This window comes from Sminthopsis crassicaudata, chromosome 2 (genome assembly GCF_048593235.1).
Source record: "Sminthopsis crassicaudata isolate SCR6 chromosome 2, ASM4859323v1, whole genome shotgun sequence".
In the NCBI taxonomy this organism is placed as follows: Eukaryota; Metazoa; Chordata; class Mammalia; order Dasyuromorphia; family Dasyuridae; genus Sminthopsis; species Sminthopsis crassicaudata.
The window spans coordinates 461,857,275-461,884,925 of NC_133618.1; the positions used below are offsets into that span (position 1 = coordinate 461,857,275).

At 34.4% G+C, this 27,651-nt stretch overlaps 1 protein-coding gene and 1 long non-coding RNA gene across 2 annotated transcripts in view; both read right to left on the reverse strand.

Annotated features, from left to right (window-relative positions):
- The window catches only part of LOC141557374 (uncharacterized), a 31,326-nt gene extending 28,865 nt beyond the window's left edge, over positions 1-2,461 (reverse strand). The window contains exon 1 of the long non-coding RNA XR_012486774.1: positions 2,352-2,461. This is a non-coding gene — a long non-coding RNA (uncharacterized LOC141557374). The remainder of the gene's footprint in view (positions 1-2,351) is intronic.
- A 10,028-nt stretch (positions 2,462-12,489) lies between these two features.
- MEGF9 (multiple EGF like domains 9) overlaps positions 12,490-27,651 on the reverse strand; it is a 109,854-nt gene continuing 94,692 nt past the window's right edge. The window contains exons 4-6 of the mRNA XM_074292919.1: positions 21,996-22,139; positions 19,736-20,005; positions 12,490-17,317 (exon numbers count right to left, since the gene is read on the reverse strand). Of these exons, the coding sequence (XP_074149020.1) occupies positions 16,866-17,317; positions 19,736-20,005; positions 21,996-22,139 (866 nt within the window). The 3' untranslated portion in view covers positions 12,490-16,865. The remainder of the gene's footprint in view (positions 17,318-19,735; positions 20,006-21,995; positions 22,140-27,651) is intronic.

Genomic DNA, 27,651 nt, shown 5'->3' on the forward strand with positions numbered 1-27,651 from the left:
ACTAATGCTGAGGAAAATGAGCAGAACCAGATCATTATATACTTCAATACAATACTATATGAGGATCAATTCTGATGGACGTGGCCCTCTTCAACAATGAGATGATTCAAACCAGTTCCAATTGTTCAGTAATGAATAGAACCAGCTACACCCAGTGAAAGAACTCTGGGATGAGTGTGAACCACTGCATAGCATTTCCAATCTCTCTATTTTTGTCTGCCTGCATTTTTTATTTCCTTCATAGGTTAATTGTACATTATTTCAAAGTCTGATTCTTCTTGTACAGCAAAATAACTATATGGATATGTATATATATATATGGTATTTAATTTATACTTTAACATATTTATCATGTATTGATCAACCTACCATCTGGGGGAGGGGGAAGGGGGAAGGTGGGGGAAAATTGGAACAGAAGGTTTTGCAATTGGCAGTGCTGAAAAATTACCCATGCATATATCTTGTAAATAAAAAGCCATAATAAAAAATGATTATTAAAAAAAAAAAAAAAAAAAAAAAAAGAAAAGAAAAGGCAAAAGTTAAATCCAAGGCATTTTTTCCTGGTATTGATTCTCAACATGTTTTTTGGAGAGGGGATCCCCTATTAAATCATTCTCATAAAAAAAAAAAAAATGATTATCATCCTCAGGTGAAGTGGCATTTTCGTAAAAATGCCAAAGCCTTTTAATTCTAGGCAGTATTATTCATGATGAGATATTAACATTTGGGAATAGAAATTAAAAAGAATTTAGGAGCAGCTAAGATGGCCCAGTGGATCTCTATCCAGTCCTGAAGTCAAGGACCCAAGTTCAAATCTGGTCTCAGACACTTAATACTAGCTATGTGATCCTGGGCAAGTCACTTAACCCCAATTGCCTCAGGGAGGAAAAAAAAACAGAATTCAAAATCTGGCAGGTTAAGGTTTTCAAAACTGAAATTTTCAAATTCAGTAGTATTACTATCAATTGCTCCATTATTCCCCTCCAATTAAGGGAATTTGTAGGCAGCAAGATTTTATCAACGCCATTCAGAAACATAAATTCATGTTTGTGCAATCACTGAGAGCCACCACTTGTTTATGACAGCCAATGTCTTCTCTATAGAGAATTGCCTAGAGGAAAGAACTCTGAAGTAAAATGAGGTAGGCCAAGGAATGACTTTGGTTATTTCTTTATCAGTATAATAATATACCAAGACATTTCTTTAAAAATTTCTCTTTTTCCAACTTAAACACCAAAAGGCCTATATGAATTAATGCAGAATGAAGTGAACAGAACCAGGAAAACAATTTAAATAACAGCATTGTAAAGACAAAACAAAAAACAAAAAAAACCCTTTTAATGATGTTTGATCTATACAATATGGACCACTATTCCAGAACAGTGGTCATACATGCTGCACACCACCTGACAGAGAGCTGATAGACTCAAAATGCAGAATGAGGCATATGTTCTTCAAACATAGATAATTTGTTTTGTGTACCATACATATTTGTTACAATGTCTTTGTTTTTCCCCATTTCCCTCACCCCAAATGGGGAATAAGGAGACAAAGAAAATAGATTTATATTAATTGGAGGAAAAATTAACTAAAAACCAATAGGAGCCAAACCAAAAATAAAACGCAAATAGGGCAACAGAAGGAAATCCATGTCAGCCAGACCAATTTGAAAGTAAGATTTTTTTTTAAGTAACTAGTAGTATAAAATGGAAATTAATGGATTCATATACAATCTTCTTTTTATGCTCTGTTGTGTTTATGGATATGCTCTGTGATTTCTAGTTCATTTCCATCACATAAAAGAACTATAAATATTTTTGTACAGAGGTATCTTTTTTCCCACTTTTTTCTTTCTTTGATTTCTTTGGGGGTAGAGGACTGGGTCATGCACCTTCTGTGAATTTTTATTTTTTTCTTACTAATTTTTTTCAGTTACATATAAAACAATTTTTACATTTGTTTTTTAAAACTTTGAGTTGCAGATTCTTTCTTTCTTCCTTCCCTTCTCCCTATTGAGAATGCAGATATGAAGTTTTGCAAAACATTTCCATAAAAGTGATGTTGCAACAGAAAACATAGAGCTTCACCCACCAAAACAAACAAACAAATAAATCAATACCTCAAGAAAAATAAAGTTAAAAAAAAAGTAAACTTCAATCTGTTATTCAGACATAATTCAGTTCTTTCTCTGGGTATGTTAGCATTCTTCATCATAAGTCCTTCAGAGTAGTTTTTGTGAATTCTTAAAAAATGACCATCTTTGCCTTCTCTTCCCTCTCCCAATTAAAAATGGAGGGGGAGGGTAATAGTGGAGAACCTTGTACCAAATATGCATACAAAGCAATACAAACCTGCATTAAGCATGTCCAATATTGTACCTCTTGTTACGTACTTTGAGTCCATTACTTCTCTGTCACAAGGCAGATATCATGCTCCTTCATATATTCTCTAGAGTGGGTGCCATTACATGGATCAGAGTTCTTAAGTCTTTCAAAGTTGTTTTTTCCTTACAATTTGGTCATCCTTGTAGAAGTCCTCCTTACTTTAAAGAAATTATTATTATTAAAGATTCTCTGAAATTGACTTTTTTCTGCCTCTTACAGTGCACTAATATCCATTAGATTTATATACCACAATTTATTTAACTGTTTCTCAAATGATGGGAATCACCTTTCACTTGCATGCTTTGATTTCCTTTTTTACTCCTTTTTAATTCCTCTATCAGAATTGGGAAATTATTGTACATGTGAATACTTTTTCCTTTCCTAGCCCCTCTCCTATAATCTAGCTTGTTTTTCTGTTGAGGATCTTGTATTTCTGCACCAAAATGTGAATGTATTTAAAAAAACAAAACAAAAAAAAAAACTCCATTGTTTCAGGCAAGAGTGAGGCTCACTTGATACCCATTCCACTAACATCCCCTCCAAGTCAATGTGCTCTTATTATCCACTCTAATTATTAGAAATAGTGAGTTCTACCCTCTTCTTTTTCTATCTCAACTTTTTATGTTGATGGGAAGTAAGTGGCTCAGTGGATGGATTGCTGGGCTTAAAGTCAAGAAGACCAGAGTTCCAATTCGACCTCAGACATTTACTAGTTCTGGGATTCTGGGTAAGTCACTTGATCTCTTTTTACTACTTAATCCAGTGGAAAATAATATAGCAAACCTTTTCTATCTTTTTATCTTTTTCAAGAAAATCTCATGGGCAGTATGGTCTCTGGGGTCACATAGAGTCAGACATGACTGAACAACAAATAACATTCTGTTCACCATGCCTTCTCTTTTTCATCAAACACTCAGAAAGAAGCAATTCTACCCAGGACTTCTTTTGACTCCCTCAGCACCCTTTGAACATATTATGGTTTTAAAGAGGTACTTGTTTCTGCTCTTCCTATTAGAACTATCATATAGTTCCTTTCTGTTGCTTAAATAAATTTACTTTCCTAGGTTCTCTGGAAACTTGTTTTTAAGTTTTAAATTTAATTTAAATTTAAATGTTAAATTTTATAGTTCATACTCTGCTTTGGTCTTTTTCATCTGAAATGCTTGAGAGTTCTCTATTCCATTAAAGATCCATTTTTCCCCTACGAGGATTATATTCATCTTTAGAGGTCAAGTTATTCCTGGCTGTAAGCTTCTCTTTTTTGCTTTTGGGAATATATTGTCTTAATATCTCTCATTTTGGGCGCAGCTAGGTAGTGCAGCCTTGAAGTCAGGAAGACACTTAGCAATTCCTAGCTGTGTGATCCTGGGCAAGTCACTTAGTCCCAATTGCCTCAGGGGGAAAAAAAAAGCTCTCATTTTTTAGTAGAGAAAAAAAACGAGCATTTTTTTTTTTTTTTTAGCTCTTACAATATGTCATTCACTCTCTATACATTCATTTGATCCTCACAACACTTGGGAGGCAGGTATTATTATTATTATTCTCATTTTTACAGTTGTGATGCCTGAAGCAAATAGAGATTGTTGACTTGTACATGGTCATATAGCTAATAAGTATCTTAGATTAGATGTACTGCTTATGCAAACAAAGTTTTGGCACTGGTCCCCTTTCCAAATGTTGGCCCTAAAGACTTTATGTTCAGTTCTTAGGTGGAAGAAATAACTCTAGTTTCTCACTGGATTTCTTGAATATTATCTCACTTGGTGGGAATTTGAGATTTTTGCTCCAAACAGAGGAGAGGTTTACTGTATGGATTCTGAAAGAGGGTCTTAACTTGATTCTAAATCTTATCTTGTTGATATCTCCATTTTAGGACTCAGTTGAATTGACACAAACTGAGTCAAGAGATTCAAAACATGTGGTGTGAGAAAATCCAAAACTATCAGCATGAAAAAAAAAAATCTATTTTTTCTCCTAATTATGAACATATTATTAGTAGGCTGGCAGCAAAGCCACCAATAAAGCTCTATCCACGTGGTGAATAATGTCAAACATACAATATCATTTTGTATTCTATCAAAATGAGGAGCTTTTATAAATGTTTTGTTATTTTTCTAAAAGATGATTTTTCTTCTGGCAACCTTCTCCGCTACAGATATCCACTTATTTTTACTTTTTTTGGTGAGTTGTTAATAAGCTTTATCCTATAAAATGACACTGAGCATTTCATCAAAATGGATATTATTGTCTCCACAAGAATTCTTATAAAATAAATGCTTTCCATTCTTTCTGCTGTAGATGTATTTTGCCTGAGCAAAAAGAGAAAAAAGATCAAAATATGAATGGATTTCTGCCAAACAGCAATATCTTCAATTTAGATGCCCTTTGTATTCCAGAAATCATTAAAAAATTCGTCAAGGACAGTTACCATCTATATTTAAGATACTTTGGATAAATTAAAAGAACTCCCCCTCCTCAGTATTTTACTGATTAACATATGACCAAATGTCTGAGGCCAGTTTGCTGTTTGTTGCCATTTGTAAAGGACTATGTGCCAGCTTGTTAAGCTGTTTTGATGGAAGATTCAGAAGCTACAATAACGAAGAATCATAGAATATTACTTAAAAACTTAGAGAATATTAGAACTAGAGATGAACTTACAAGATATTTATTTGGAATATTGTTCTATACAATTACACTCTAAACCCATTCTTACCTTCTTAAACTCATAAATACACTCCAACTTTGACCAGGATAGCAGGTAGCTTAGCCTCTTACTTCCCTAAGGCTATAGTCATTAGGATCATAAATTCAGTTAGAAAAGAAACTATATAATCCAATCATTTTCTTTTAAAGAATTTAGGCCCAGAAATCTATCTCTTAGATAGTAAACTGGGATTTAATCCCAAATCCTTTTGCTTCAAATCCTCTACTCTTTCAATTAATGCTGTCTTTCCTTAGGAGAAATTTTTTAAGCCCTCCATTTATTTCATAGAACTTCTCACTTCATTCTTGATTCCATTTTCCCTGCATCTTCTCATATTTTACTCCAGAAATAATCTCTTCTCAATTGGTTCCTTTCTTCAGCATGTTTGGTTTTCTCCAATTCTTTTTTTTTTAATATAATTTAATTTTTATTTTATTTTATAATTATAACTTTTTTTTTGACAGTATATATGCATGGGTAATTTTTTACAACATTATCCCTTGCACTTACTTCTATTCAGATTTTTTCCCTTCCTCCCCCAACCCCCTCCCCCAGATGGCAGGCAGTCTTATACATGTTAAATATATTACAGTATATTCTAGATACAATATATGTGTGTAGAACCGAATTTTTTGTTGCACAGGAAGAATTGGATTCAGAAGATAAAAATAACAGTTTACACTCATTTCCCAGTGTTCCTTTTCTGGATGTAGCTGATTCTGTCCATCATTAATCAATTGGAATTGGATTAGCTCTTCTCTATGTTGAAGATATCCACTTCCATCAGCATACATCCTTGTACAGTATCATTGTTGAAGTGTATAATGATCTTCTGGTTCTGCTCGTTTCACTCAGCATCAGTTGATGTAAGTCTCTCCAAGCCTCTCTGTATTTCTCCTGTTGGTCATTTCTTACAGAACAATAAGATTCCATAACATTAATATACTATAATTTACCCAACCATTCTCCAATTGATGGACATCCATTCATCTTCCAGCTTCTTTCTAGCCACTATGAAAAGGGCTGCCACAAACATTTTGGCACATACAGGTCCCTTTCCCTTCTTTAGTATTTCCTTGGGATATAAGCCCAGTAGTAGTATGGCTGGGTCAAAGGGTATGCACATTTTGATAACTTTTTGGGCATAATTCCAGATTACTCTCCAGAAAGGTTGGATTCTTTCACAACTCCACCAATAATGCATCAGTGTCCCAGTTTTCCCACAGCCCCTCCAACATTCATCGTTATTTGTTCCTGTCATCTTAGCCAATCTGACAGGTGTGTAATGATACCTCAGAGTTGTCTTAATTTGCATTTCTCTGATCAATAGTGATTTGGAACACTCTTTCATATGAGTGGAAATAGTTTTAATTTCATCATCTGAAAATTGTCTGTTCATATCCTTTGACCATTTATCAATTGGAGAATGGCTTGATTTCTTATAAATTAAAGTCAATTCTCTGTATATTTTGGAGATGAGGCCTTTATCAGAACCTTTAACTGTAAAATTTTTTTCCCAATTTGTTACTTCCCTTCTAATCTTGTTTGCATTAGTTTTGTTTGTGCAGAAACTTTTTAATTTGGTGTAATCAAAATGTTCTATTTTGTGATCAATAATGGTCTCTAGTTCTCCCTTGGACACAAACTCCTTCCTCCTCCACAAGTCTGAGAGGTAAACCATCCCATGTTCCTCCAATTTATTTATGATTTCGTTCTTTATGCCTAAATCTTGGACCCATTTTGATCTAATCTTAGTATGTGGTGTTAAATGTGGGTCCATGCCTAGTTTCTGCCATACTAATTTCCAGTTTTCCCAGCAGTTTTTGTCAAATAATGAATTCTTATCCCAAAATTTGGGATCTTTGGGTTTGTCAGAGATTAGATTGCTATTTTTATTCACTATCTTGCCCTGTGAACCTAACCTATGCCACTGATCAACTAGTCTATTTCTTAGCCAATACCAAATGGTTTTGGTGACTGTTGCTTTATAATATAGCTTTAAATCAGGTACACTTAGACCACCTTCCTCTGACTTTTTTTTCATTAGTTCCCTTGCAATTCTCGACCTTTTATTCTTCCATATGAATTTTGTTGTTATTTTTTCTAGGTCATTAAAATAGTTTCTTGGGAGTCTGATTGGTATAGCACTAAATAAATAGATTAGTTTGGGGAGTATTGTCATCTTTATTATATTCGCTCGGCCTATCCAAGAGCACTGAATGTCTTTCCAATTATTTAAATCTGACTTTATTTTTGTGGCAAGTGTTTTGTAATTTTGCTCATATAATTCCTGACTCTCTTTTGGTAGATATATTCCCAAATATTTTATACTATCAACTGTTATTTTGAATGGAATTTCTCTTTGTATCTCTTGCTGTTGCAATTTATTGGTGATGTATAAAAATCCTGAGGATTTATGTGGATTTATTTTGTATCCTGCAACTTTGCTAAAATTCTGAATTATTTCTAATAGCTTTTTAGCAGAGTCTTTGGGGTTCTCTAAATATACCGTCATGTCATCTGCGAAAAGTGATAATTTGATTTCTTCATTTCCTACTCTAATTCCTTGAATCTCTTTCTCGGCTCTTATTGCCGAGGCTAGAGTTTCTAGTACTATATTGAATAGTAATGGTGATAGTGGGCAACCTTGTTTCACTCCTGATCTTACAGGGAAAGGTTCTAGTTTATCACCATTACATATGATGTTTACTGAAGGTTTTAAATATATGCTCCTTATTATTTTAAGGAATAGTCCATTTATTCCTATATTCTCAAGCGTTTTTAGTAGGAATCAATGTTGGATTTTATCAAATGCTTTTTCCGCATCTATTGAGATGATCATATGGTTTTTATTCATTTGATTATTAATATGGTCAATTATACTAATAGTTTTCCTAATATTAAACCAGCCCTGCATTCCTGGTATAAATCCCACTTGGTCATAGTGTATTATGCTGGGGATGATTTTCTGAAGTCTATTTGCTAATATCTTATTTAAGATTTTAGTATCAATATTCATTAAGGAAATTGGTCTATAATTTTCTTTCTCAGTTTTCGATCTACCTGGTTTAGGTATCAGTACCATGTCTGTGTCATAGAAGGAATTTGGTAGGACTCCTTCAATCCCTATTTTTTCAAATAGTTTACATAGCATTGGAGTTAGTTGTTCTTTAAATGTTTGGTAGAATTCACCTGTAAATCCATCTGGTCCTGGGGACTTTTTCTTAGGAAGTTGGTTAATAGCTTGGTCTATTTCTTTTTCTGAGATGGGGCTATTTAAACTACTTACTTCTTCCTCTGTTAATCTGGGCAAGCTATGTTTTTGAAGGTATTCTTCCATTTCATTTAAGTTATCGAATTTATCGGCATAAAGTTGAGCAAAGTAGCTCCTAACTATTGTTCTAATTTCCTCTTCATTAGTGGTGAGTTCACCCTTTTCATTTTCAAGACTAACAATTTGCTTTTTCTCTTTCCTTTTTTTAATCAGGTTTACTAAGGGTTTGTCTATTTTGTTGGTTTTTTCATAAAACCAACTCTTAGTTTTATTAATTAATTCAATAGTTTTTTTACTTTCAATTTTATTAATCTCACCTTTTATTTTTTGAATTTCAAGTTTTGTGTTTGTCTGGGGGTTTTTAATTTGTTCCTTTTCTAGCAATTTTAGTTGTAAGCCCAATTTGTTGGCCCTCTCTTTCTCTATTTTATGCAAGTAGGCCTGTAGAGATATAAAACTTCCCCTTATTACTGCTTTGGCTGTATCCCACACATTTTGGTATGATGTCTCATTATTGTCATTTTCTTGGGTGAAGTTATTAATTATGTCTATGATTTGCTGTTTTACCCAATCATTCTTTAGTATAAGATTATTTAGTTTCCAATTATTTTTTGGTCTATTTTCCCCTGGCTTTTTATTAAATGTAATTTTGATTGCATTATGGTCTGAAAAGGATGCATTTACTATTTCTGCCTTACTGCATTTGATTTTGAGGTTTTTATGCCCTAGTATATGATCAATTTTTGTATAGGTTCCATGAACTGCTGAGAAGAAAGTATATTCCTTTCTGTCTCCATTTAGCTTTCGCCAAAGATCTATCATATCGAACTTTTCTAGTATTCTATTTACCTCTTTGACTTCTTTCTTATTTATTTTGTGGTTTGATTTATCTAATTCTGAGAGTGCAAGGTTGAGATCTCCCACTATTATAGTTTTGCTATTTATTTCTTCTTGCAGCTCTCTTAATTTCTCTTTTAAGAATTTAGATGCTGCACCACTTGGTGCATATATGTTTAATATTGATACTGCTTCATTATTGATGCTGCCCTTTAGCAGGATATAATGCCCTTCTTTATCTCTTTTAATTCGATCAATTTTTGTTTTTGCTTGATCTGAGATGAGGATGGCTACTCCTGCTTTTTTGGTTTTGCCTGAAGCATAATAGATTCTGCTCCACCCTTTTACTTTTAGTTTGAATGTCTCACCCTGTTTCAGGTGTGTTTCCTGTAAACAACATATAGTAGGATTCTGACTTTTAATCCAGTCTGCTAACTGCTTCCTCTTTATGAGGCAGTTTGTCCAATTCACATTTATGGTTAGAAGTACTAATTCTATATTGCTTGCCTTCCTATTAACCCCTGCTTATGCTTTTCCCCTTTCCTTCCCTTTTACCCTCCTATCCAGTATTAAACTGGTGAACACCACTTGCTTTTCACAGCCCTCCCTTTTTAGGATCCCTCCCCCACCTTAAAGATCCTCCCCTTATTTTACCCCTTTTCCTCGAAATTACTGTATTCCCTTCCCCTTAGCTTACTCCTTCCCTTTCACTTTTCAATGAAGTGGAAGAAGTTTCACCATAAATCGAATATGTCTATTGATACACGCTATGTTCATCTCCCTCCTTTCTTTCTCTCAGATATAATAGGTTACCTTTGCCTCTTCATGAGATGTAGTACCACCACTTTACACTTTTTTATGATATAATCTCCTTTCCACCTCTAGTTTCTAAGACAAATTGTACATATGTTCTTTACATATTTTTTTGACAGTTCTCAAGATTTCTTTTTACCTTTTTAGAAATCTCTTGAGTTCTGTGTTTGAAGATCAAACCTTTTATGTAGGTCTGGTTTTTTCATCAAAAATAGATAGAATTCATTTATTTTGTTAAATATCCATCTTCTTCCCTGGAAAACGATGCTCATTCTTGCTGGGTAAGTTATTCTTGGCTGCATACCAAGTTCCTTAGCCTTTCAGAATATCATGTTCCAGGCCCTGCGTTCTTTTAATGTGGACACTGCTAGATCCTGGGTTATCCTTATTGTGGATCCTCCATATCTGAATTGCTTTTTTCTCTCAGCTTCCAATATCATTTCCTTTGTCTGATGGTTCTTGAACTTGGCCACTATATTTATTGGCGTTTTGATTTTAGGGTCCCTTTCAGTAGGTGATCGATGAATTTTTTTCAATGTCTATTTAACCCTCTGTTTCCAGAATGTCTGGGCAGTTCTCTTTGATAATTTCCTCGAAAATGGTGTCCAAGCTCTTTTTTTCCTCCCATTTTTCAGGGAGTCCGATTATTCTCAAATTGTCTCTCCTGGATCTGTTTTCCAGGTCTGTTGTCTTTCTGGTAAGGTACTTGACATTCTTTTCAATTGTTTCATTTCTCTGGTTTTGCTTGACTACCTCTTGGTTTCTCCTTGAGTCATTCATTTCTACTTGTTCCAGTCTAATTTTCAATGATGTATTTTCTTCACTCACTTTTTTTACATCTCTTTGTAATTGTCCAATTGAGTTTTTATCTTCTATGGAATTTTTTTCCATTTTATCCATTTTACTTTTTAGAGAGCTGTTTTCTTTTTCCAGCTCACTAATCCTGTTTTCCTTGGAGTTGTTTACCTTTTCCAGCTCACTAATCTTGTTTCTCAATGATTTGATTTCTTTATCCACTCTGTCTTTGAATGCATGGGATGACTTCTCCAGGCTCTCTTGCCAAGCTTCCCTTTCCTTTTCCCATTTCTCTTCCAGCTCTCTTGTGAGAGCCTTTTTGATTTCCTCTATGAGGTTCTTTTGTATTGAGGAGCAGCTTATATCCCTCCCAGGGGATACATCTGGGAACAGTCTGTTCCTAGTCTCCTCAGCATTTGAAGTCTGCTCCCTCTCCACACAGAAGCTGTCAATGGTTAGAGCCCTTTTGAATTTTTTGTTCATTTTGTCAGAGTAGGAATCAAAGAAAACAAACTGACAAGAGAAACAATTGGTCTGTTTTGCGGGGGATGGGGCTGGATGGTATTAATGGGCTTCCTCTACAGACTGGGGGTAGGGCAGCAGAGAGCCACTAACAGAACAGCAATGACTGTACTGAGTCTGCGCTCTGAGAACACACAGAGTCAGTCCAGGTGGGGGTTGGGGGGGCCAGGTTCTGAGAGATGCTGGCTTTCTGGGGTTTTTATCTTCACCTCCGCTGTTTACACCCTCTCCACTGCTCCAGGCTTGCTGCCAAGACGGAACATCCACACTGGGGAAAAAGTCTTTTTGCAGAAACGGCAGAGATCGTACCCCTCCCCCTCCGGTCTGAGCTGTGTGAGCTGCCTGTCTTGCTCTGGCTTGCCTGCCCTCAGTCTGCGCCCAGTCTGATTGACCCTCCCCCCAGCAAACAGACCTTTTCTGGTGACTTTCAAGGATGTCTTCTCTTGGTGATTATTTGTGGATTTCTTTCTGGGTCAAGCATTAAGTCTGAGGCTTGTCATGAAGTAAGTTCTGAGAGAAAATGAGGAGCTCAAGCAGCTGTCTGCCTCCACGCCGCCATCTTGGCCGGAAGTCGGTTTTCTCCAATTCTAAAAAATTATCCGTAATCCTTCAATCCCACTCAGCATCACACCTTTTTTCCTTCCCTTTGTTGTAAAGTTGGTTATTATTCTCTGATGCCTTTGGCTTCCAACTTCACTGCTCTTCAAAAACTGCTTGGTCAAAGGTCATTAATAATCTAATCAATAGATCCAAAGATCTGTTTTCAGTCCTTATCTTTTATGATCTCCTGTAGTAACCCTTCATTCTATTCTGTTGTATATAAACACAACAATACTTAAAAGAATAGCACTTTGTTTTTAGGATTTTATTTGGAGATTTTCTTCATTTTATTGAGAATGTTAAATTTATAATCACAAAAAATAGATTAATAAACATAATTTCTTTATTGTTTGGGAAAATTGATTACTATGTTGATATTCTCTAAATGATTTATGTGAAATCCATTGTATATGTGTTCTGTGTATAATTTTTTTTTTTCCTTCAGTGAAGAGCCCAAAACATGTTGTGTGAAAACCAATTGATTCCCTGTCAGGGGCTTTATTAAATTAAAACATATTTTTAGATTACATCTAAAAAAAAAAGGCAAAGAGCCAATATACAATAGGTACAAATTATATACATTTATTTTTAATCATTTTAAATAACACTCTTGTATAAATTCTTTCATATATTCAAATCATACACATTTTTAGAAATTTATTTTGAAGCTAGTACAGTAAATGTATGAGACAAGTTTGTAAATTTGCATTAGGATTTTAGTGAGATAGAGAGAAGTTCATTCATTGCTTCAGATAGACATATCACAATAGGTTGACTGAATTGACTAGCAGAACTCTTGTGCCTTTAAATGAAATCTAGTTTTAAATCATTTAGTTTGACTTAGGGACCTGGCTTCACATCTTTTAGTTGCTGTGTTATTTAGTATGTGGTAAGTATGAATTGCATCTGTTGGAATAAGGATGATTATAATTACAACAACCTTAGAAAATACATCATTCAACCATTGATACCTTATTGATCAAAAGCCTTTGGTCCTTAGGATATCATTTGGTTTTTTCAGACAAGTTCCTATTAGTTAAAATGGCTCTTACTTTTCCCCTGGGCAGACATTAGTTAATATCCAGAGCACAGACTTTCACCCCACAAATAACCCTTCTGTTACCAATCTCCATCCCATTCCCGTTCCACCTCCACCAAAGATGACCAACCATCTCTTCATTTGCAAAGAATTTTTGGGAGATTTGTCAGGATTTTTTTTCCCTTTCTTTTCCCTTTCTGTCCTATTTAAAATATGTCTTTTAGAAATTTTCTATGAATGAGCGAATTTTATTTTCTTAATGTACATGAACCAGATGATGCTCAGCATAGAATAGTTTAAATGATAAATGTTACTTGATAAAGAACTCTCTTCCTTGAAGGAAGGGAACATAGATCAACATATACCCTAGGAAGTACCCCCATCTCTATTTCCAAATTAAATGTCCTATAGTGCTACTTTCAATTCAAGATGCAAAATAAGGGTCCCTGAATAAGAGGAAGAATCCTAGAAAGATATGAATTTCCCACGTCTTTGAGACCAAAAATGGTGAGCACAGTAGACTGATATATGGTATGATTTAAAGTCCCCAATTAAAAAATCTTTTCTTTCTATCCCCAACATCCATTATCCTCTTTTAAAACACAAACATATGTTTATGGGTGACATAATGAGTCCCTAAGAAAGTGGAATGAATTCATCAATGAATGAATTCTCTGGGAATGGAAAAAGCCAGGTGGTTGGAGATTACTAGATATTTGGGTTCTAAAAGGTTTAAGAGAACAAAGAAAAGATAAATGATATTCAGCAGAGCATGCAATGCCTTGTATATAATAAATACTCAGAACAAAATTGATCTCTAGAAATTTTGTCTAAAATTAACTCCATTTAGGAATCTATCTCCTGAAATGATAGAGATGGCAGAGATGATGTCATCACCTGGTAGCAGTCAGCACCTGCTCTTTTCTCAATCAAAATCATGTAAGGTAGTTTTGTCTTATTTAGCAATACACTAATTCCTAAAGATTTCTAATATCTGAATCCTTCCAATCATTGGGATTTTCAAATCATGTTCACTATCCCATAATTTATGAAGATCTTTTCCCTTATGATGTACAGAGAAGTCATATTCAACTGTTTAGTTTGTCAAATGGTAAATTCCAGAGCTTCTGACTCAAAATATTGTGGGTTTTCGCATTCTATTGTAAGTAGTGGATCATATTTTAATTGATTATTATGATAAAGAGTAATTTCTAAGAACAAGACTAGGGGTACTAAAACACTGAAAGAAATGTCATTGGCTGGAGTTATACAAGATGGTGTATATATAGGGGGAATGAAAAAAAAGTAGTTGATAAGCACATTCAATTGTTTATAGTTTCTTTTAAGGGCTTCATTCTGATATCCATGTGTGGATAAAAGTCCTGACTACCTAGATGAAACTTTTAAAGACTAAAATTTACCTTATTTCCTAATTGGTTTAATTCTAATTGCAGACACTGAATTTCTCTCATGTCTGTTTTAACAGAATATAAGCAAATTGGATATTTTATTAGTATCACAAATAGAATCAACTTCAACTTCAGTAGAGTCTAATGACAGACTGGAGCTTATCAGTGGTATGGCCTTCTAAAACAATGGGAAAAATCCTTACAAATGGCTTCACCCACACATGCAATTTCTTCCTATTTCTGTTATACATGACTGAATAAAGAAATTGACCATCTGTCCCCCCCACCCCCCAAGCAATTGCTATTAGGCCAAAAGCAATAAATAACCAGACTACTAAAACTACTAAAAGCAAAGGCAAGGGACTGACCTAGAAGTAACTGGTAACTTAAGTGTGGTGTCTTAGTGGTAGATCTGAATTCGTCTTTGAGTCTGATCATGAATTCTCCTTTTCAGATACTTCTCATTGCATCTTACTTATTGACATCAGTCCTTAGAATCATGGAATTTCAGACCTAGGAGGAACCTTAAAGATTATGTAGATAAACTGTCTTATCCTTGTAAATAAGGAAATTCAGGTTCCCAGATGTTTAGTGACTTAGCTAAGTAAGTCATATAGCTAGTTATCAACAGAGCAGGAACCAAGATGCAGGTCTGCTGACTCTTAGTTCAGGATCTTTTCTTATATATCCCTGCTGCTATTTCCTTTACCTCTTAATATTTCTTTTAAAAAATCATTTGGATTGATGATTTTAACCCATGTCTAAATGGCTTATGTGTAGTCTAGACCTTAAATTTTGGAACATGCTAGAAGACTTGGTTTCCAAAGATGTCTTAAAGTGGAGACAATATATTGCTATATAGCTACTTCATACATATAGTCTGTCTTGGAGTGGTGTGTGAAGAAGATATGGACTAATATATGTTTTAGTAAATGAGCACTTTATATCCTTCCAGGCACAACCCCTTAACCCCTAACTATGCAACATGAGAAGTAGACAGTCTGTGCAAATTGGACAGCTTGTTTATCTGTATCATCATATAGATCAAAATTGGCACAGTGGCCTGATAACTGAGTAAGAACTTTTTTTTGAGAGGGAGGAATCAAAATATAGAAATTTTACTGACAGGAAGAATAGGGGCCTCTGGTGAAGTGGCAATAACTCTTCATTTCTTTTTAAATGAGAATTTCCCCATTTCTTTTGGAAGACTATCATCTACATCCAGGAGACTACTAGCAAAATGAAATTTATGTATCAACATTTTACATTCGTCCTCATGATGTAAAATTAGATGTTTATGAAAAGTGAGGCAGTATCTCTTTAAGTGATAAGTGACAAGATTTTGCAACCCAAGGTAGCCTCCAAATTTACTGAACCTTATATTTTTTAAACCATATTTAACTATTCACATCCTTTTAAAATCAAAAGGTGGATAATTCTAAGGCTGAGTTGCAGGAAGAAGAGACTGAAAGGTGAGAAGATAACAGAAAAGAAATATGCAACCTCTTAAAAATTGCCCCTGACGTCCATGGAGGGACTTGATTGATATTCACCAGAGTCCCAGCTCCAGCAATATTGCCATCTATATTACAGGGTTTTGTTTCTTTTTTTTTTAACCAATTCTTGTATTTTCTTTTTTACAATGCCACTAACTTCTGCTGTACAAATAAATTCTAAATGATAAAATATGACATGATTTTTTTTTTTACAAATAGTTACAAATTCAATGTTGATAAGATATGCTACATTATCTATATACACATTGTTTCTAAGAAGGGGCATTAATAACAAACTGAGACCCTGAAGGGGATCATCAGCTTCTTCTTCATGCTCTATTCTAGCTTTCAGCCCAAGAATCTCATCCTACACTTTATTATATCACTAGGTGATAATTCAGTAGGGAGAAACTTTCCAAGAATCTCCTAGGAATTCATTTGTCCCCAATTCCAGAAACAATAGAGAACTGCTTATTGCAATGCTTGTGGCTCATCAGTTTTTTCTCATTGAAATCTTTCAGGAGAGTAAAATGGAGATTCATCCCTGTCCCACCTTGAAAATAAATGTATATTAGGAATGTATATGAAAACTTCCAACAGTCCTTTCCCTCCTAAAAAGACATCAATCATCCTGTGACAGACTGCTTGGTGGACACTGTCTTCCCCAGGAGCTTCTCAGGAAGTTGGATATGAGATTCACTACAGAGTTTGGTCTTGCTACACACTCCTGCATGGCTGGGTACAAAAATATATTTTGCTTCAAGTCCTTAACAACAATGAATTCTATGGATCCTCTTGGGGAAATGAAGGATGACAGGCTGAAGGCATTACAAATTTTTACCTGAAATTTTGGGATGCACTACACACCTTTGCTTTTTCATCAAGCAAGGCCAGGCTCTGCCCCTGGGCAACATTGCTGCGGCTGCTCCCTTCAATAAGCACTGTAGTTTTAACAACACTAGAGGAATTTGGTTCACTCTGTTCAGGTCTTAAGCTTTGTAATTATGTATAGGAGTTGTAAGTGTTAGCTGTCCATTGGGTGCCACCTCATTGCCATCATCTTCCAATAAGCCAGACACGTCAGCATTGGGGATGCTGTCATGGTAACTGCTGAAGCTGATGTTGTCCTCTTTCAGTTCAATGGTCCAAAAGGGAGCATTGAGTTTTCGGTTTTGATACTCCCTGTATGTATATACAGCCCCCACAAATCCCATGAGTAGGACCACCACAATGATGATGACTGTCAAAATGATGATGTTGAATTGAGTCCACGATACATCAGCTAATGCTGAAGTGCTGTTTTCAGAAGATCCTATTGAAAAGATAGGCTGCAGAGTGGTGGGGGTAAATGTACTATTTGTAACCGTAGTGGGTGATGATGTAGACAAAGTGGCATTAGAAACCAAAGTGGTAGACCCTTCAGTTGTAGTTACAACAATTTCTGAAAATAAAGACATAAAATAAAAACAGAATTATCTAGTTTTGTGCATGACTATAAAAGAGCTCTACAAGAAATCTTAGAACAAAGATTGTCAAGGTACAGATTAGCATATCTGAAAAAAGTCTTAGAGGGCATCTATCTAGTTCAACTCTTTTATTTAGTAAATAAAGAAATTGAGATTCAAGTCAGAGAGGATAAATAACTTGATTGATCTTACACTGCTGGAATCTGAACTCAGGCTTCATGAATTCCAGGCTATTGCTCTTTCAGAACACTGTCTTATCAATGCATTAAAAAAGGAAAGAATTGGTTTTTAAAATAAGTATCTTGGTAAGAATGAAGGTCTAGAAATCTAGAACAATGAGTACTATATATACATGGCTGGCATTTAGTATGTATATGTGTGTGTGTGTGTGTGTGTGTATATATATATATATATATATATATATATATATATATATATATATACACACACACACACACACACACCATCTTTTTTTTTTTTTTTTTTTTTTTTTTGCTGAGGCAATTAGAGTTAAGTGACTTGCCCAAGGTCACACAGCTAGGAAGTGTTACGTGTCTGAGGCCAGATTTGAACTCAAGGCCTGACTTCAGGGCTGGTGCTCTATCCACTGCACCACCTACCTGCTCCTATATATACCATCTAAACATTTTCAGGAAGTGTCTTTCAAGATTCCTTTTGGTGGATCAGTATAAATTCTTCCAAGTCACTGAATATATCATTACTGATACCTAAAGCCTATGTTAAGGTAGGTAATGAGGATATATCCATATAGAATTCCACAGTAAATACTTGAACTCAAGTAATGCTAACATAACTAGAGATTTTCACAAAAGCAGCATAGCATAGTAGAACTGGATTTAAGTCTCAGATCTGCCACTCATTAAGTATATAACTAGTGAAGTCATCTCAGTTATCTGAGCCTCAGTATCCTCTACGAAATAGAAATAATAATTTTTGTATTATTTACTTAGAGACTTGCTATAAAAATCAAATGAGATATTAGAAGTAAAAGCATTTTACAATCAAACTCTGTAAATGTGGACTATTAGTTTACTAACATCTTGAGCATTTTGACTTTCTCAATACATCATATACCATCCATCAATATATCTAAATCTTTTGTAACTGTTTTAATTTTCTACATGCAAAAAAAAGCTTTTGTTAACATGATAATTTATTTTGAATAGCAAAATGCAATTATGCTTCAATCTCTACAGCTAAGAAAATAGTATGGTGTAATTGAGAGGAAAGTGGACTTGAAAGTTAAAACAACCAGGATTATTATAGCTGTCTCACTTATTAGTTACATTAGGGCAAGTCACCTAAGTTGATTTAAATCTCACTCTCTTTTTCTATGAAGGGGGGAAAATAATTACTTGTATTAAATAACTTTCATTCTTTGATTCTCAATTTTCTCATCTGCAAAGGCTGTTGTGAGCAAGTGCTTGCTAAATTGTTACATAAGTATGGGAGGCCATTATTTTATTATTACAATAAAAACTAATGGTGATTATCAAGAACTCAAAAGATATCTCTAGCAAAGAACTATCTAGGCTGTCAATGAAATATACTATCAAACCATAGATCTACTTGGAAAGAATTTAGATGGCTGCTAGATGCAATGTGAAACTATAGAGAACATAAAATAATAAGAAGGAGAAGATATCTTAATTACTAATTTGGAAACAATGTAGGCCAAATGAAAGTGTACAAAGCACATAATAATCCAGTCTCAAACACTTAACACTTACTAGCTGTATGACCCTGGGCAACTCACTTAACCCCATTACCTTTCCCCCCAAAACAAACAAAACACAGACACACACACAAAGACTGCCTTAGATCCAAGGTAGGCCTCAAGTTTCCTGAGTTGACAATTAAAGTTTAGGAGGCATGCAAGCAAATTAGAAAAAAGATTTCCCTAGGCAATCATCTATCAAAATCCACTTTTGGAATCCATGAACATAGAAATATGAACAGATCATTTTGCTGCCAATGAAATGGAAACAATAGTAAATGGAAAGAAAACTTCCTCAAGAAACAGCAGTCAAAGATTTTAGGATCTCCTCTTGCTTTTGAATAAAGTCATAGCAGTTGAATTTGCTAGAGAATATCTGAAATCTAATCCCTTCACATTTATGTCCTACACTCTTCAAATGATGACCATATATATATATAGAATATTCAAATGTCAAATCTATAGGTATAAAATCTTGCAAAAGCACTGCCTGAATTGAAGGAAGTGTGAAGGGATAGTAGTGGCAGAAATGGGAAGGGCATTTTAGGGGCTAGATAGGAACTATGGTTAATTTTGCAATATACAAAGCTGAGTGAGTTCTTCCTGAAAATGTTTCTAGGAGTCTTATAATTTACACTTTTAGTTGAGGGTTTACCTTTTTTGATGCAGTTTCCTTTGAGGTCTCTGACATAGCCTTCCCAGCAGTTCTCACAATGAAAACCAGTAGTATTGTGGAGGCAGTCAATGCATTCACCGTTCTCTGGCTTGCAGATCTTTGGAGTTTTATTTGAGTCCACATGACCACCACATTCACACTTTACACAGATACTGTCAGAGTTATAATAGCCATTTTCACAGGCATTGCAGTTTGGACCTGTATAACCCTCTTTGCACTGATCACATTTAGGCACCAACTCCCCTGAATCTAAAAGAAACAAAACATCAATATATTTTCAAATGTAGGCTTAAAAAATAACAATAATATTACTACTCCTGAAAAATGTTTTTTTTTTTTAAAAACCAATTCCTCCTACTTTCTACAGTCTAATACCAAGAGAAAAACAATATAAAATTAATGAGATCAGTATTAATTATAATATACCTGAATTCTAGAACAGTTCTGCCAAGAATTAGTTACATGGTTTTAGGCAATTAAACACTCTTCCTTGTGTTTCAACTTAACAAAATCACACAGTTTGAAGGTTAAAAGAGATATTGGCAGCTCAGCTATCCATCTCATATCCCAAAGGAGACTCCACTATCTTATACTTGACAAGTAGTCATCAAGCCTTTGCTAGGGAGGGCAACAGATACTTCATCAAGGGGCAGTCTATTACAGGTCTAGATTGCTCAAATTGTTAGGAAGTTCTTGCCAACAATTTCAATTTATCTCTTTGCAACTTCTACCCACTGTTCTTGGTTCTTCCTTCTGAGGCCAAGTGAATGAAATATTTGAAGATAGCTTTAATTCTCAGTCTTACATCTTTTTTTTTTTTTTTTTTTTTTTTTTTTTAGGCTAAATTCAGACTTCAATTGATCTTATGACACAGACTTAAGGTCCTTCACTATTTGGGTTGAACAACTCCACACTTGCCAGCTTATCAATGTTCTTCTAAATTGTGGTACTCAGTACTAAACACAATATTCCAGGTGTGATACAATCAGGAATACAGTGGGATTGTCATCTCCTTATTCTTGCAAGCCACGCTTCTATTACTATTGTCTAAAACTTTATTGTATTTTTGGTTTGGTTTTTTTTTTAGTTTTGGTTGCCACAATAATATTGTTGACAAATTAGAGAATTGGATTAGGTAGTTTCTACAGAACCTGACCATTCAGTCAAAAAATATTAAACATTTAATATATGGTAATCAATGACACAAAGATTCTGGCACTTCACTATAATCTAGATTCTGAAGCCCCTTCTATTTCACACTTATAGACTGCACAGTTACTTCAAACTCAAACATTTTAGAATTCATTTATTCTACTAGCTGCTTGGTTTCCAGGGACTATGAAGGGAAAATCTGCGCTATCTATTTAGTTGGAAAGGAATGAAATATACTTAGAAAGAGAGTTTAAACAATAGCAATCTATTAGAGATATCTAATTAATGTTTAATACTCAAAGACATGATAAAGGGCTTTAACAATAGTTGACAGAGTAGTGATTGGTTCCAAAAATTATCTGCAGAAACAGTTTATATTCAATAATATTTGGCAAACTGCCTATTCATATGAGGTAGTATAATGAAGGTTTCAAAACATAAAAGTATCTGTTAATTGTATATGTGAATTCTTGCTAAGTAACTGGGATAGAATTCCGTAGTTTATTTTGGCATAATAAAGAAATTAGCAAGAGGATAGCCAAGTTATAAGACTAAAATTTCATTCAGGTGAGAAAAATATTTCCAATGCAGAGCTCTGACACAGGAAGCACTAGCCATTTTGTAGGATTGATGATATTACCCATGGCAGTATCACCTAAATAAATAATTGTCTAGATAAAAATCATCCTGTTATGGTGAGTTAATTCCATATATGTGTTAATTTTGATTTCTGAATTTGGTCACAATATTTTAGAGCCAGAAATAGAGTAGTACATTTTAGGGACTATGGTTTACTCTCCTTATTTGGCAGTTGAAGAAATTACAATGATGAAGCAATTGGTTATATAGGGAAAAGAGGTGGAGCCAAATTTAATACAAGAGCTCTGGGTCCAAACTCAGAGCTCTTTCAGCTGCACTCAGTCATCTGGTTCAATAAAGAAGCTTAATTCAGCATTTATCAGGTTTTTGTAAATTGAATATATCACGATATACTAGTTCATACTTCAGCTAATGGTTAACATAAATATTAACTGACTATTATAAACGTTAAACTTGTCCAGAATATAGATTTATGGAATAGCCTTACTTATGAAACAGGTGCCAGTAGATGTCACTGCCGAGCAAGGGCACCGAAGACATTTATGGAAGGCTGTGGGACTCTTATAAAAACCATTTTTGCATCCTTCACAGTGGTCTCCTCTGCTGTTTCCCTGGCAGTTCAAACAGGTACCTGAAAGCAATTATTAAATTTTTTTATAGCGTTTTAGGAACCTCATGTTTGTTTGATTTAAAGTAAAACACACTTGGGTTACATAATTAGAAAGTGTCTGAGGCCAGATTTGAATTCATTTAGATCCAGGGCTCTATCTGCTGTATCCATAGAGGAAACTCAACAGTCTTCATCCTTAAGTAGCTTACCTTCTCTTGTGATGGAAATAAGGTGAGAGAACATATAAACAGATGATAGGATTACAGATGATAAATAAATACAAAACAACTCCAGAGGTGGGAAAACACTGACAAAATCAAAGGAATCAGGAAAGGGCTTTTGGAGGAGGCTTCGGTCAGTAAAAAGGGAGAACGAGCATATAGGCATGATTGATAGTCTGTGCAACAGTATGGAGGCAGGACACAGAACTTCGAACTTGTTTTTGCAAATATTTTAAGGAACTTATATTTGTACACTGATAAAGATTAGCTGAACTTGACACAATTCAATTGCTAAGCTTAACAATCTGAGCCTTCCTAAATATTGTGATTTGCTTTTATAAATATATCAGTAAAATTAAATCTTCCTGAAAGGGAAAACATATATATAAATACAGTGAAAATTAACATCAATTATAAATCACTTTCAGGTTGTACTTGACCTAGTTTGGGGAGAAAAATACAGACTATATTCAGTCCAATGATTGTTTGTTTTCTTCAAGGGATCAATTTGGATGGAGAAAGATCCAGACCTCAGATATCATTGATGCAGGATCAATTTCTGATGTAGAAACTCTCCCCACAAATGTAGATGGCAGGAAAAGATCATAGGAAAAGATAATGACGAATGTTGGAAGGGATGTGGGAAACTGGGACACTGATATATTGTTAGTGGAATTGTGAATACATCCAACCGTTCTGGAGAGCAATTTGGAACTATGCTCAAAAGGTTAGCAAACTGTGCATACCCTTTGATCCAGCAGTGTTACTACTGGGCTTATATCCCAAAGAGATCTTAAAGAAGGGAAAGGGATCTGTTATGTGCAAAAATGTTTGTGGCAGCCCTCTTTGTAGTGGCAAGAAACTGGAAACTGAATGGATACCCATCAATTGGAGAATGTTATGGAATATTATGTATGGAATGTTATGGTACGTGAATATTATGGATATTATTGTTCTGTAAGAAACGATCAGCAGGATGATTTTAGAGAGGCCTGGAGAGATTTACATGAACTGATGTTGAGTGAAATGAGAAGGACCAGGAGATCATTATATACCTCAAAAACAATACTACATGATGATCAATTCTGATGGACATGGCTCTTCTCAACAATGAGATGATTGAAGCCAGTTCCAATGATTTTGTGATGATGAAAGCCATCTACACCCATAGAGAGGACTGTGGGAACTGAGTGTAGATTACAACATTTCATTTTCATTTCTTTTGCTATTTGCTTGAATTTTATTTTCTTTCTCATTTTTCTTCCTTTTTGATCAGATTTTTCTTGTGCAGCAAGGTACTTGTATAAATATGTATACGTATATTCGATTTACATATATTTTTACTATATTTAAGACATTAGATTAATTGCCTTCTAGGGGTGGGGTTGGAAGAAGTGGGGAAAATTGGAGCACAAGGTTTTGCAAGGATCAGTATTAAAAAATTATCCTTGCATATGTTTTGAAAACAAAAAGCTTCAATTAAAAAAAGGAAAACAAAACAAAACCAAACAAATGTAGATGGGCAACTCATCTGAATTTTACAATCGTAGTTGGTTTGGGGCACTGAGGGATTAAATTACTTACCCAGGGTACAAAGCCAGTGTATTTTAAGGGGTAGAACTTCAATCCAGGCCTTCTTAACTATAATAATATCTATTCTATAATCTCCAAATAAGTTAGAAAATGCCTACTGATTAGCTTTAGATTTTAGTTCTGTACAGCACTTAATCCTAACTTTCAAATTTTTCTGTTCTCTGAATAAGTAGGATACATTACATTTTATAAATTATTTATTTTCAATAATGGCCAGATATGTATGGAGTGGGGGATAGGAAAGTGGGGATTGAGTGATGCAAGATGAGTCTGGTGAGAGAGGTGGTCAAATATATAGATATAAATTCTGAAGAAACTCTTTTCGGGTAAGGGGCAAAGGAATAGGGGAAAGAGGAGAAGCTGCTTTTCCCCAGAAGATTAATTATACTATCTTCTCCCCATCTTTGAATTCCCTTTCCCATTAAAAAAATTAATGCAGGGAAATGATTTTAAGGAAATGCAACCATTATGTTAAGTTGTTAGGTTATAAGTTCTGATCTGGGAGAGGTTTATATGATATCCCAATCATTTTTGGCATATCTTCTCTAGCTCTATCAAGAAAAAGGCAAATTGGCAGCTGTTAAAAGATAATCCATAAAATATTAAGCCTGAAAGTGACCTTAGAGATTTTATATATATATCCCATCCTTATCTTCATTTTGATGGAAGTGAAACTAAGAACAGAAAAGGGGATGAGATCCACTCAAATTTATACAATTAGCTAGTGATGGGCAAAATTAAAATCCAGGTCTCCACTTCTTAATCCAAAGCAGTATCTTCTATGTCAGGATTCACAATCAAGAAAACAAGATCTTAATGAAATCATCTCTCTTATTTCTCTAGTAGTTTTATAAACTACTTTTGTAATACTTACCATAACCCTAGAAGTGGTACATGTGTTTTCTTTATTTTATAAATAAGAAAATGGAGACTCTGAGTCACCCTACTAAGAAATGTCAAAGCTTGGATCTGAACTTCCTGATTCATAGTGCAGAGTTCTATTTTTTTGTGCTGGTAATTAAATGTCTTTGGTAGGGGAGGGAAGAAGTATTAAGAAACTCAGGTGTTCATTAATAATCTAGTCCTTTAGGAGTCAATTAACAGGACAGCTATATTTGATATTAAAAATATATAAATATTTGTGCCATAATAAATGTTTGTCCTGAATAGCACATGTAATCCAATCAGGCTTAAAGTTATGAAAGTTGCTTTATGTGCTAAATTGCTAAAAATTTACAAATATCACAATGTTTTTTATTCAATAAATTAATTTATTTCAAAATGTTAAGAAGAGTTTCCAGAACAAACAGAAATATACTGTTATTTTGTTTGCATCATCCCTAATACCTTACAATTATAGTACTCCATAAAAATTATTATGGGATATTTGCATATGAAACATAGAGAAGAGAGAATATCAGCATTTAAGACCCAAAGTGTCAGGGAAATGATGTTTATTAAAGAATGTATAACTTTGTAGTGGGTTTGTGGTTTTTGTTTGCTTTTTGGTCCAGGCCTGCAATTTCATGGATATGGCGGACTCTTCAGTGCATAATGGCAACTGTTTTATAGCAGAGGCAAGACCTCTATCTACTTTACCAAGTAGTGATGGTAAAAATTTTATTCTATGAATACATTTCAAATTCTATCTGAAAAAAAAAATGAACAGATAAGACAATTCATGATAAGAAACTACTCTTTAGCACACTGAATTAGAGGAATATTAATGTTAGAAAGTTGATAGTTCAATAATAATAACCTTATAACAGAAAAAAATTTAATGACAAAATAGATGTATTTTCCTTAAATATTTGAACCATTCTATTATGAGACATTTATGTCAGTAATGCCTATAATATGATATGAAATACAAAAAGAAAAAATCAAATATTGTAACTGCTTTAACATTTAAAATGCCTTTTTCCCACAAGGCTCATCCAGTTCCCCATTTTGAAACCTTTCACTGGAAAACTAGAGTGTGTATATAGTCCTTCCCTTCCTCCTCTTGGCCTTTAAACCTCCTCTTTGGTCTTGCTCAGTTTTATGCTACGACCTATTTTTAAAATATTCTTTTAATTTAAAAAAATAGTTACAATTTTATGTTTCTCCAATTACATGTAAAGATAATTTTTAACATTTAACATTTTTTTTTAATTTTTAAAACCCTTCCTTTAAAATTCTCTTCCTTCCTTCCTCTCTTCCCCCACATTGAGATGGCAAGCAACTCAATACATGTCATATATATGTGTGTATAGTCAGGTAAAGCCTTTCCATATTAATCATGTTGCAAAAGAAAATATAGATAATCCCACCTAAAACAACTCACAGAAAGTTTAAAAAGTATGCTTCAATTTGTATTCAGACACCATCAGATTTTTTTTTTTCTGGGGATGGATATCATTTTTTGTCCTAAGTTCATTCTGATGTGAAGTCCATCAGAGTTGTTTTGGATTATTGTGTGATCTTTTATAAATGCATCCCAATGCTCCAAATCTCTCTTCTCATTTTTCAAATTTCATAGGATTATTTTTGTCCATGTGAGGGACAAAGTAGATAGTAGGGAAATCTTCCACTTTATAGTAGTTGTGGATCTCATCATTGTCAGTGGCATTCATCTTCACGATACAAGCAGGTTTTTCTGATGCCTGTATTCCTTTACAATTCAGAATACACAGGCCCTAGCTGCTTACTAAATCTACACCATGGGGCATAAAACTCAATGAGAATATCTGACTTGGGGTTCATCACTACAGTCAAAAAACTTTTAGCTACTACAATCATTTTAGGCTCTTTATTGTTTTGGGGCACAGGCAGGGATTTGATGATTGCCTTTAGTTTCCCTTTCTTGAATGCCAACCCAAAGTCTCCTTCTATTAGAATCAAATTCCTCTGGTTCCATGGCATACCATCATCTAGGATAACTACATTGATATCTTCATCACTGCGGCTAAGCCCCAAGTTCTTCATTTCAAAAGAGTAGTCCCTTTCATTAACAATATAAAGGTATATTCAGGGAAGTCCTTTTTGTGATTGTTGTTCAGTAATAGCTGATTCTTTGTGACTCTATGGCCATTCTATACTCCACTATCTCCTGAAGTCTAAGTTCATGTTCATTATCTCCATAAAACTATCTATCCATTTCATCCTCTGCTGTCCCCTTTCCTTTTGTCTTCAAATTCACGCAACTTCCAAGACTTTGTTCCTCCAGTACTGAGTAGAAACTTAGATATTAAAGTCTGTAATAAAAAACTGAAGTCCATAATATAATAAGACAACCATTAAAGGGCATTTAGCATATCTTTTGGCATTATTGGAAGTTGTTCAATGACCAACTAATGACACAGAATGCTTTACCACATGATTCCTGATGGTTGCTCCTTCAGTAGATTTCTGAATGTCTAAAACATTGTTTTTTCATTCATACTTAAAAAAGCAAAATTTTTCTGGCTGCATCAAAACCAATTTTCCAGAAAAGACATTCAGGGATTTTGCAACTTCATTATTGAAAATCTAGTGGAATTTGTAATTTTCCCACATATTGATCACCAAACATTGAAAAAGTAAGGGACCCTAGAGATCATCTAGTCTAATGCCCTCATCTTTACAGATGAGGAAACACATTTTGAGAGGCAAAGTTAAAAATACTCATTAGTAGGATAGCTGTAGTCAGCATTCATGGAAATACTATTTCATCCCCAGATTTTTTCATTTGCAATAGC